This window comes from Phodopus roborovskii, unplaced genomic scaffold (assembly GCF_943737965.1).
Source record: "Phodopus roborovskii unplaced genomic scaffold, PHOROB, whole genome shotgun sequence".
NCBI lineage: Eukaryota > Metazoa > Chordata > Mammalia > Rodentia > Cricetidae > Phodopus > Phodopus roborovskii.
The window spans coordinates 57000253-57012500 of NW_026126511.1; the positions used below are offsets into that span (position 1 = coordinate 57000253).

The window sequence follows — 12248 nt, forward strand, 5'->3', positions numbered from 1 at the left end:
GAACGTCAAGTCTTTTTTTTTAAAATAGACCTCTGCTGTTCATATGGACAAAGTTGTGGGCCATTCATTGGATAATCTCTGGTTTATGGTTTTCTTTCTTTGTAAATAGGGTTATGTATACAATTCTCTTGCTGTGGTGATAGGCTAGGGTCCTTCAAGTACTAGGATTTTAAGTTGCACCATTATGCTCAGTCCAACTCTGTATTTTGAGCTGTGAAAGTTATGAAAGTTCCTATTCATAACGTGCTTAGAATGGTGCCTAGTCTACACAGTGCTCTAGAAGTGCTGCTGTCTAGCTGGCCTCGGTGGTATGCTTGCCAGTAGGGACAGAGAGGGTCAGGGGTGCAGGGTCACTCTAACTTCACAGTGAGTTTGAAGCCAGCCTGGGCTTCATGAGACCTTGTCTCAAGTTTAAAAAAAAGAAAAAATAGCTCCTGGTTTGTGTCAGGCAGGAGGAAACCAGCATAAGAACCAGCAATGGAGATGCATCACTGCAGAATGAAGTTTCTGCATGTCTGTGTGGAACAAAGAACCCTAACCTAGACACTGAGCAGTCTGCTGTGTCCCCACCCTCCAAAGACTGATCTTTACTCTGTAGCCCCGGCTGGCCTGGCACTTGGCATGTTGACCAGGCATGCTGGCTTCATACTTCCTGAGGTCAGGCTGCCTCTAGATTAAAGGCGTGCATCTCCATACCAGGCTACATTCTTCACATGAATAATGCCTTCTTCTGAAAGTTCTTACTGTGAGTAAGAGACCAGTATCAGAAGGAAGCCTACGAAGACAAATGGGAAGGGAAAACAACACAGACGTATAAAATAAACGTGAATTTCTTATCAGACATCATGGGAGGAGGTCTGTGGCCTGGCCTCCCAACACTCACACACTTTAATATCAAATTGTTCTTGTTTTCTATGAGCCTGGGAGTTCCATACCCAGGTGGGGGTGCCATGTTCTTGCTAGCCTAGAGCCTCAGGTCACATTCTTCGCACACGCCCCTCCAAAGCCTCCAGCTCAGCCAGCACCTCTTTGGGCAGATCCTGGTTAACTTGCTCTGTCAGGTAGCTCCTAATATCACGAACCTCCTGTTCCCAGAAGTCCTTGGGGATAGAGAACAGCTGAATGGTGTCTATTGCTTTGAGGCCATTGAGATCCAGGGCTCCTTCCTTCGGTACTAGCCCAATGGGAGTCTCTTGGGCACTGTCTTCTCCTTCTAATCGTCTGCAGATCCAGTCTAGCACACGAGCATTCTCCCCAAAACCTGGCCACAGGAAGCGGCCTGCTTCATCTCGCCGGAACCAGTTAACGTGGAAGATACGAGGCAGCCGGGCTCCTTTGTGTCCCTCCATGCTCAGCCAGTGTTGGAGATAGTGTCCAAAGTTATAGCCAAAAAAAGGCCGCATGGCAAAGGGATCATGCATAATGATCTTTCCTAGGACATAAAGGAGGGTAGGGATGGGAAGGGGACCTTGTGTCCAGCTGGCAGAGGTTGGGTAAAAGTTCCCAGTTCTGAAATACCTTCAGGGAAAGTGAAGAGAAGGGATGGGAGAAAGGCAGTCGAGGTGGACCAATGTGGGAGCAGGGACAGAGATGTAAACTCACCTTTGTGTTCAGCAGCTGCGGTGGACTCGGAGCGCATGGAGCTACCTACAAACACCCCATGGCGCCAGCTGAAGGCTTCATACACCAGAGGTACTCCTAGAACACCAATGAACAGGTTTATAGACAACCCGTTTCCTACAAATTTTGCATTCACCATGGGAGAAGGGGATAGACAGCAGCAGCTGGTTGTGAGTTGTAAGTACAGGAAGGTTGGAGTGACTGCAGAGATGGACCTTTTACTACAGAGGCACACAGTCCACATGCTGTTTACCTTTGGGTCTGCGGCCTCCAAAGATGATGGCATCAATAGGGACACCCTCTGGTGCTTCCCAGGCTGGGTCCATGATGGGACACTGGCGAGCCGGGACACAAAATCGTGAATTTGGATGTGCACAAGGTTCCTTGTCACCTGCCAGAGGAAATGCATATCCACTCTCAACACTGATATATATGAGCATACACTGTGATATATATTTTCTTGTTTTCTTTTCATGATGCCGAGGCTTGACCTGAGATCTTACACGTGCTAGACAAGTCTTTTACCACTGAGCTCTGTCTCCAGCCCTTGCAAGGAAGGTTTCTTTCAGTTTCATCAGCTGCTTATAATGTGTGGTAAGGAAAAAGAGAGAGGGAATCCAGGACCTCTTCCCATAAAGATCAGGCTATTTATCCATCAATGATGGTACTGCTAGACATGAGTGGGAGAGGAACTGGGATTTGACAGGGCACTTTGGATACTTGGCATTGACTGAGACTTAAGGAAGCAGATACTGGCATGAGGTCATAATAATTTTATTCCCAGAAACTTTATTTACAGAATTATTATTTCCCAAACTAATTTTCCTAACCCTAAAGCAAAACCCAAGAATGTCAGATCAGTATTTCAAGCAATTGGCTCTTCATTAACAAACCAAGGAAGATAATCTCCTGAGCTATCAAAATGCAAACAGGACTTGCTTTTATTACACATATTTATTTGTTTGTCATGATGGGGGCTAGGGGTTGCCATAGCATGCATGTGGAAGTCAGAGGACAACTTGTTCAGTTTTCTTCCTCCACGAGGGTCCTGGAGAATCTAACTCAGGTCATCAGCACTTTAACATGCTGAGCCTCCATGCTAGGCCAATCATTGTTGTAAACTAATAGAACTTTGGTTATTTCTCTGGGCCTGCCCAGACCCTGACAGAGTGGTAGGTTTGGGTAAGTCAATCAGGGACATAACGTGAGGAGCGCAGAGCATTTGACACCTTTAGGTATATGGGAGAGAGGCTCACGTGAGCATCACTGGGGACACCGAACTGGCACAGTGCCTTCTCCACTGGAAGATGATGGTCAGACTGGAAGTAGGGCGTGAGGGAGCCATGGGTCAGCAAGTCTGTCCCTGCCACCCCCCAGCCTAGGACCCTGGTGCAGGGTGTTTATGGTTCTGGGAACTAAAGACTCTCTAGTTGTATCAGTGAATTCAGAGTTGATGAAAGGCTTGGGAAACAAGCCTGTAGGGAAGATTATCGTTTTTGGATTTCTCAGTTGGGTGGGGATACTGTGGGGGACTTAATGATGGTGTTAGAGAAAATAAAGGCGGATCAAAAGGAGGTTGACTGCTAGGCCAAATGGAACACTCAGGCCTTCAGTGACCACAAGCCCTTCCTCTGCTGTGCTCTTTCCCTGTAACTGCAGCAGGAAGTAGAAAGCTGGTTGTTGAGAGGGCAAGGCTTGGGGAGGGATGGTTCTCTAAGGCACACTGGTAATGACAGGGTCAGGAAATCATTCTCCAGGACAGTGTAAAGTGCTAGCCTGAGTTCATGCAGAAGGATTACAGTATAGCAAGGGATGGAAGGGTAGGGTAACTTCAGATACTGGCATAAGCAAGGGAACACATTATCCAAGTGGCAAAGAAGACAGGGTTTCTTCTTTCCAAACAGGCCAAATGTCACTGGCCCAATTCCTTCTGTGGCAGTTTTCCAAGTAGTTCTTCCCTCACAACCCCAGCTTATATTTACTATTAACAAGTGCTATGTATTTGACAGCATGTTAAACTCCTCTTATGTATTATTTAAGCCTTCCATAATCACAACAGGTGAGTGCTATGATAAACCCCATTCAAGTGGCTGGGAAGACTTAAGGGAAGTTAAGTAATTACTTAGATCCCCAAGCAATGATTAATGGATCAGGGGCACAAGCAGATCTCTTTTTTTTTTCTCCCAGAGACAGGGTTTCTCTGTGGCTTTGGATCCTGTCCTGGAACTCACTGTGTAGATGAGGCTCGTCTCGAACTCACAGAGATCTGCCTGCCTGTGCCTCCTGAATGCTGGGATTAAAGACATGCACCACCACTGCTCGGTTAACATGAACAGATCCTGTCTGGTGTTGGAAACTACAAAAAGCTAGGGTTGTAGAGGGTTTTTTCCCTGTTAAAATTGTTAAGGCTGGAGACACAGGTTCTATTCCCAACACCTACATGGTGGCTCACAACAGAACCTGATGCCCTGTTCACTGCAATGCATATGATCCACTTGTGGGCAAAACACACATCTACATTAAAAAAAAAAAAAAAATTCTGAGTCCTAGGGCCCTTTTCCTAACGTCCTCACCCACATACCAGGTTTCCAGGGCTTCCCGAGCCAAGAGGTTACAGTGACACCAGGTGGAAGAGGCTGGTCAATGCCTTCCCAGTACACACCACCATCACTGGTCTCGGCCACATTGGTGAAAAGGGTGTTGCTCTGGATTGTGGCCATGGCATTGGGATTGGTGGTAGCAGAGGTGCCAGGGGCCACCCCAAAGAAGCCATTTTCAGGGTTGATGGCCCGGAGTTGACCTGCCAAAAGTGAAAGACAGGACCCTTAGAAAAGCTGAGCTGTGAGGCTGAGGAGGTCCCTGTCCCCTTTTTGGACCCTAGATCTAATAGAGAAAGGCTTTGCTAGGCTAACTGAGGTATGGGCTCATGTTGGCTGCTGAGGAAAAGGGCCCCTCACCTTCACCGTCAAACCTCATCCATGCGATGTCATCCCCGACACACTCTACTTTCCAGCCTGGCAATGCAGGCTGCATCATAGCCAGATTGGTTTTGCCACAGGCACTGGGGAAAGCAGCTGCCACATAGCGCTTTTTCCCTGCAGGGTTGGTGATCCCCAAAATCTGTGTTGAAGGAAAGGGGACAGAATGAAGTCACCAAAGGTCAGGGCATAGTCTGCATGGATAAGGACAGCCAGCGGGAAATGGGGTAGGAAGCGGGGAATGGACACTAATGTTTATCCATTAAGCAGGTGTCCTGCCCTGCCACCAGGGCAAGGGTAGCAGTGTTCAGCAGCCTGGGGTTAAAACTTCAGGCTCACCTTCCTGGCACCTGGCAGGAAGGAGGTAAGGCTGAGGCAGATTGCCAAGGGTTCCCCAACTACCCCCTCCTCCACAGCCGCTCAGTTCCTCACCAGGCCCTCACCAGCATGTGCTCTGCCAGCCAGCCCTCATCCCTGGCCAGGCGAGAGGCGATGCGCAGGGCAAAGCACTTCTTGCCCAGCAAGGAGTTACCACCATAGCCGCTGCCGAAGGAGACGATCTCCCGCTGGTCTGGTACGTGTGCAATCAGGGTTTTTTCTGGATTGCATGGCCACTGGCTCACAGGATCCCCTGGAGACAATGGGGTCATAGTGCTGCTGGCAGTGGCATCAGAAACCTGAGTGTCAAGGACTGGAGGGACCAAGGATTGACCCAAGAGACATTTGGAAGCATTGGCAGTGCCCAGGGGTAGCTAAGCCTCACTCCCATTTTTAGTGCCCGTCAGCTCTTGTGCCTCTTTCAGACATGGAGACTGACTCCTGAGTCTTGTGTAAACTGTTCTCCAAACAGTGTTGTTCCAGTCCAGAATGCTTCCCAGGGCCTTGGGGAGTGATCATTCACACCCACAATTTCTTTGTGGATGGGTCAGATTTGGGGCTCCCTCTGAGTGCAGGAAGGACTCAGTGTCCTGCTCTAGATAGGGTAGGAACTCACCATGCCCAGTCAGGGGCTGGCCCACTGAATGCAGACACTTGATGAAGTCACCATCTCCCAGGGCCTGAAGTACAGGTGTTCCTAGGCGGGTCATAATACGCATGCTTGCCACCACATAGGCTGAGTCTGTGAGCTGCACTCCAATGCGGGACAGTGGGGAGCCCACGGGACCCATGCTGAATGGAAGCACATACATGGTTCTGCCTGTGGAGGAAGGTGTCACTTGGATGAAGGATTCCAGGCCCACTCATATCTTCCATGCCCCTGCTTTGGTGTCCCTGACTTGTTACCCTGCATGCATCCTGGAAATCTCTCGTCCACAGCTCGCTGGAATTCATCTGGGGACATCCAGTTGCCCAGCTGCCCATGGGCCCCACCAGCCAGGAGGGGCACTGTGTCCCGCTGTGAAGGAGTTACAATCACCGTCTTGCTTTCTACCCGTGCCACATCCTTGGGGTCTGTGCGAGCCAGCCAGCTGCAGGAGAGAGGATTGCCAGGAAATGGTGTCTAGTTTACTTACCTTCAGAGTCGTTTCTTTTTATGTTTTTTTCAAGACAGGATCTTACCATGCAGCTCTAGCTGTCCTGGAACTCACTCTGTAGACCAGGCCGGCCTCAAACTCACAAAGATCTACTTGCTTCTGTCTCTTAAGTGATGGGATTAGAGACATGTACCACTAAGCCTGGCCAGACTCACGTTGTAAGTCCAACATTGATTCCAGGTCTGTTTGCTGTATGTTTTCTTATCCAATTGCAATTTAGTCCCTTTAGGGTTTGTGTCACTAAGAGATGGTTTCTGCAAGGCCCAGCTTTGGAACCTCTCTACCCCTGGCAAATGTTTCACGAAGTGGGAGGGGGCACTAGGCTCCCCCCAAAAAAGCAAGAGCTCCAATTTGTAAATTCATATATTTTTCATTTAATGTGAAACATTCACTTCCTAGTCCATTTCCCCTCATTCCACTGGTATTGTCTAGAAATATCTTTGTCTTGGTGCATTCAAAGAGCCCTTTATTTTGGGGGTTGCTAGCTTCAAGGCTTACCAGTTCTTATACTTGGGGAGCTTCCGGATAAGACCCTGCTCTTCCAGCAGGGCCAGTGTGGCTGTGTTCTCAGCCTCAGTCCCATCACAAATGTGGATGCCCTCTGGTTGGCACAGACGGGCACTGCGCTCCACAAAGTCCCGGACTCCAGTTGGCAGCTGGCCCAGATCTCCACTGAGCACACGCAGGGTTTGGATGCTACGGCACTGTGACCAGCATGAGGGCCTCAGCCCATGCCAGCTAAACCTATAAGAGGCAAAACAGAGAGGCAACCATCCAGTGGCTATCATGGGAGACAGCCACTGGGAGGGAGGACAGGAAGCTCGTGCCCCAGGAAAGAATTAAAGCACATCCGGTTGCAGGCAATAAGATCAGGTCATGGTCAGTACGTGAAATGAGTTCAGACTACCTGCACTTGTGGCCTTTATGAGGTATGCGTCTCCTGTTCAGGGACAGAGAGGTGGTCAAGTAAGCATAAAAGCACATATCTGGCTGTAAAAGTGTGCACGCTGATACTGCACGTGTAGCCCACACCCTGTTTTACTATGTCGGCTGTAGGGTTAGAAAAAAGCAAGAACCCTGTGGCTGAGTCAAGGAACTGCCCAGATGAGAGCTTCTTAAGGCTATTTTTAAGAACCTCACCAATGTTCTTTCCAGTCACAGTTTTTATGTTAAAATGGCAGTTATTTTTATCTTTTCCTCATGTAAATGCCCCAACAGTGGGTATAGCTTATGAGATAGAAAAACCCTCTTCCAATACCTGGTTTTTAGATTAGGATTCTTGCATGAAGAAAACTGATGATGGGGTTCTGGGAGTATATTTGTCAACAATGATTGGTTAGTTAAGTTTTTTTTTTTTTTCTTTTTAACTAAGTGAAAGGCTGAGTAAGAAGAAGGAATGTCACTGGTCAGGGGTCCATGCCCAAGTCATCAGAAGGGCAGGGTCTACTGTGTTTGGTCTGGACCCAAGATAGTAAAGGCCAAGAGAGGTAGTTACCCTTCTCATGTGCAAGGTCTCACCTTCCAGAAACCCACAGTAGACTAAGGTGGCTTGAGCCTATGCATTCCCTGGCAGCCTTAGAAGCTGCATGCTTTTAGGGGTCAGAACATAAGAGGACAGGAAACTCGGATCACAGGCTATATGCCTGGGAAAGAAGAAAATGGAGTTCTTGGATGTGGGGGTTTGGGCCTGGGTGGCCTGTTTTCCAGAAGACAAGAAAGGCAGCATGCTTAGTGTGGCCCTAGGGGGCTGGGGACCCAGCAAAGCAGGGCTCCGTGTACCTTTTTCTGCCCAGGAACGTTTCCTTGAAAAATTAATTTTAAAGGCACAGCTTTGAAAGCTGGCATCTGGCTCCAGTTGCCTTATATGAAGCATTGCTTCTCCCAGTCCCATCCCCATCCTCCTGCATGCCTCTAAGAGGGACCGTTGCACCATCCTTCAGGGAGGACTCACATGGACTGCGTAGGAGGGATAAGGAGTCAGTTTAGACTCGATGTCAAAGACCGTGGAGAAGAGGAAACACAGAGGAGAGACCCCGTTTTATGGCAGGAAGGCAGCCAGGACAAGCTTGGGGCCCAGGACCCGCTAGGGGAAGAAGCCAGCCAAGTTAAAAAGAAGGCAATCTGCCCCACATCTTGCTTCCCTCCCTTCTCCCCCCCCCCCTCAAGTCCCCAGTTCCCTGAGGCTTCACTGGGCTTCATGCCAGGGTTCATTCTCGGGAGGCAGCGAATGATGTTTACCTTCTACCTTCTTTAGGAAGCTTGGAGCTTGGGCTCCCAAAGGCTCAAGCCCTTTGGCCTCAGGGCCTTATGGCTCCTCACAGTACTGAGGGGTGGTCTGGGAACCCCAGTCTGAAAGAATTACATCTGGTAAGTAAGCGATTTGCAGAGACAGGCTCGGGAAGGCAAAGAGGAAGGAGGAGAGATTGAGAGTGGCAGATGGAAGACAGGGCAAGCCGGCAGGGAGGGGTAGGGGAGCTCGCGTGGCTGGAGATGGTGTGTGTGTGTGGGGGGGTACACCACCGTGAGACCCAGACTGGTAAACAGCCGCCCTGCCAGTCTCTTCCTAGGATGGGAAACAAGCGGAGGCAGCTCCGATGGTGGAGCACGGAGTGGGCCCCAGGCTATGGGTCACTCACCGCAGACTCGGGAGGTACATAGCAGCCATGGCACCTGGGCTGGCGCTGCAGGGTGGCCACAGGAACCAGTGCAGTCGGGGGAGACAAGGAAGGCGGGGAAGGAAGGAGCGAGGCAAAACCAAAGGGAGCTGAGGTTAGGCGGGAGGCGCTTAAAAAGGAGGCGGGCAGGCGCCGGGGCGGTACCTAGCTGGTTCTCTCGCCCATCTGTGGGCCAGCTCACTGGCCGGGGTTCCAAGCATCAGCTCTGGTGAAGCCTCCGCCCTACAGGCATCATACCCTTAAGACTACTATCCCCATTGGAGGCTTGGGTTCACCTTGGGTCCCGCCCACTCCGAGGCTCCGCCCCACGACCCGCCACGCTGCAGGGCTACTGATGTAACTTTGAAGCCTGTTGCTCCTTAGAGATAGCAACCAAGAGACATCGAATGTCAGACAAGCTAAGAATGAGGGAAGAGACCGAGAACGGGAGCCCAGAATAACCAGATGTTTAAAACCTCGGGGACCGGCTTTTCCTTTCCCGAGTACTCCTAGCCTTAGGCTTTTCTTTTCCAGGGTTCCAATGCTAAATTCTCCAGTCCTCAAATAAAAACGAAAACAAACAACTGTTGTCCTTGTCCTGCTTTTTATCAAGGGAGTTTTCTCTAGCACCATGAAACTGGTGGGCACTTTCAGGCCCAGGGACATTTCCTTGATCCTCTACCCCCTCACCTCCCAATCCTAAGGAACATTTCTGTCATGTTGTCATTATCATAAAGTCCTTGAGTAATTTCTCAACTCAGTAACACTGGGTGTGTACGACCCAAGTGCTGTAGCGCTTCAAACTCAACACATCTGTGGTGAACATCTGCTCAGAATTCTCTTTCTGGTAACCACAATTTGGCCTTCTGGAGATGCATCAGGTTCATGTCAGTCTGCCCTTGCTTCTGTTAGGGCCAATTTGTGTGGCCCACACTCTGACCACAGCCATCAGGATGCTCAGAGATGGGGACATGAGACCCTTGTCTGAGACTTTTTCTGTAAACTTTGGAAATGAGCTCATTTTCTGCTGGATTGCTGAGCTGGGATAATATAAACTGGCTCTGTTGGATGTCAGCTTGATACTGCAAAGTGTGAGCCTGCCTGAAATAGGGATGACAGAAAGACCAATAGGTTTCCCCTGGCCCCCACAGTGGACAATAGATTTCCTCTAGCCCCCACAGAGGACAATAGATTTCCCCTAGCCCCCACAGTGGACTAGATTTCCCCTAGCCCCCACAGTGGACAATAGATTTCCCCTAGCCCCCACAGTGGACAATGGATTTCCCCTGGCCCCCACAGTGGACAATGGGTTTCTCCTGGCCCCCACAGTGGACAATAGATTTCCCCTGGCCCCCACAGTGGACAATAGGTTTCTCCTGGCCCCCACAGTGGACAATAGATTGCCCCTGGCCCCCACAGTGGACAATAGATTTCTCCTAGCCCCCACAGAGGACAATAGATTTCCCCTGGCCCACACAGTGGACAATAGATTTCCCCTAGCCCCCACAGAGGACAATAGATTTCCCCTGGCCACCACAGTGGACAATAGATTTCCCCTAGCCCCCACAGTGGACTTTACTGAGATATCCTAAAGACTTCATCATCATCATCTTCTTCTCCATTTACTATGTATATTTGAGTTTTGCCTGCATGTATGTCTGTGTAAGGATGCCAGGTCCCCTGGAAATGGAGTTACAAATAGTTGTGAGCTGCTACATGGGTGCTGGGAATTGAATCCAGGTCCTCTGGAAGAGCAGTCAATGCTCTTAACTGCTGGGCCATCTCTCCAGTTCTCCTAAAGGCTTTTTAAGTCCCCACTTATTCTAGGGGTTTGGGATAGAAACTGTGAGGGGAGATGCTCAGTGTGCAGGGGACTGAGTTGGAGAAGGGTCTCCTGGTCCAGGGTTCCTTTCTTTCTTTTCTTTTTTTTTGGGGGTGGGGTGGAGGTGTTTCAAGACAGGGTTTCTCTGTATTGCTTTGGAGCCTGTCCTGGCACTTGCTCTGTAGACCAGGCTGGCCTTGAACTCACAGAGATCTGCCTGCCTCTGCCTCCCAAGTGCTGGGAGTAAAGATGTTCGCCACCAATGTCCAGCTGGTCCGGGGTTTCTTACTCTTGGAAGCTATGTAGACCATGAGGCCCACCACTCTGTTGCTGTAGCCAAATTCTTTGTCATACCTGGACAGGAGCTTGACAAAGTGGTTGTTGAGAACAATGCTGGTTCCATTATCAAAGGTAGAATGGATGTTGCTGTTAAAGTCTCAGGAAACAGCTTTGTCCCCAGATAAGCCCAGGATGCCCTTCAGACAGCCCTTGAAAGCCTACTTCACCACCTATCTGTCTGTCTGTCTATCTATCTATCTATCTATCTATCATCTACCTGTATTTATTTTTGAGACAGGGTCTATCTATGTAGCCCTAGCTGACCTGGAACTCACTATTTAGACTAAGCTGGCCTTGAATGTAGAGATCTGCTTTGCCTCTGCCATCATTTGGCCACCACCTTCTTGGTGTCTCTCGAATAGCAGTTTTCTCCAGTCAACATGCCAGATCCAGGACACACAGGGGGAGTAGGAACATGGAGCACATGTCAATGAGCTTCCTGTTCAGCTCTGGGATGATCATTGTCCATAGCTTTGGCAGCACCAGAAATGCAGGAATGATGTTTGAGCAGCCTCATGGTCATTACATCATAGTTGCCTGGGGGGGGGGTGGAGGCTCAGCCAAGGTCTTATTGGTGACAGTGATAGCATAGACTGTGATCACAAGTCCTTTGATGATGCTGAACTGTTTTCATGGATGACGTTGGCTTGGGGCTAGAGGTTGCTAAGCAGTCTATGGTACAGAAGGCATTGCTGACAAACTTGAGTTGTTGTATCTCTCTTGTACCAAACAGGGAGGTATCAGCATAAAGGGCAGAGTTGATGACCTTGGTGTTTCCATCCTTCAAGTGGGCCCCACCCTTCTTCATGATAATGAAGAAACCAGGATGTTCCACAATACACTTGACATCAATGTCAACCCATTTGATGTTGGCAGGATCTAACTCTTGGAAGATTAAAGACAAATTTCCCATTTTCATCCTAGACTGTACCAGGGAACTTGTCATGGGTATAATCATACTGGGACATGTAGACCACATAGTTGAGGTCAATGAAGGGATCACTGATGTCAACAATATCCATCCTGCTAGAGCTGAAAGCAGTCTTGGTGACCAGGCACCCAGTACAGCCAAATTTATTCTTTCTAACCTTTACAATCAGGTCTCAGGCATTAGGCTGGCACTTCATGGAGGAGACATGACTGTTTCTGGAACTAGGTGGAGCAGAAAGCCTATATTCTTGTGACAAGAATGAATACATTTATTCTTTTGCTTAAGCTAATTTTAAGTGGATTCTGCCACTTTCAATAGAAATCATTCTTTTTTTGACTCCTCAAGTGTTTTGTGCTGGAATATAGTGGC

The 12248-nt window shown here is 49.2% G+C and overlaps 1 protein-coding gene across 1 annotated transcript; it reads right to left on the reverse strand.

The window, feature by feature from the left end:
- Nucleotides 1–814: 814 nt before the first annotated feature.
- On the reverse strand, nucleotides 815–8970 carry Pck2 (phosphoenolpyruvate carboxykinase 2, mitochondrial). The gene is made up of 10 exons (XM_051195680.1): nucleotides 8770–8970; nucleotides 6632–6877; nucleotides 5883–6067; nucleotides 5593–5796; nucleotides 5042–5229; nucleotides 4578–4740; nucleotides 4202–4420; nucleotides 1874–2011; nucleotides 1603–1698; nucleotides 815–1432 (listed from the first exon to the last, which is right to left on the reverse strand). The coding sequence occupies exons 1-10, from the start codon at nucleotides 8796–8798 to the stop codon at nucleotides 978–980; spliced, it is 1923 nt and encodes a 640-aa protein (XP_051051637.1). The 5' UTR covers nucleotides 8799–8970; the 3' UTR covers nucleotides 815–977.
- Nucleotides 8971–12248: the final 3278 nt, after the last annotated feature.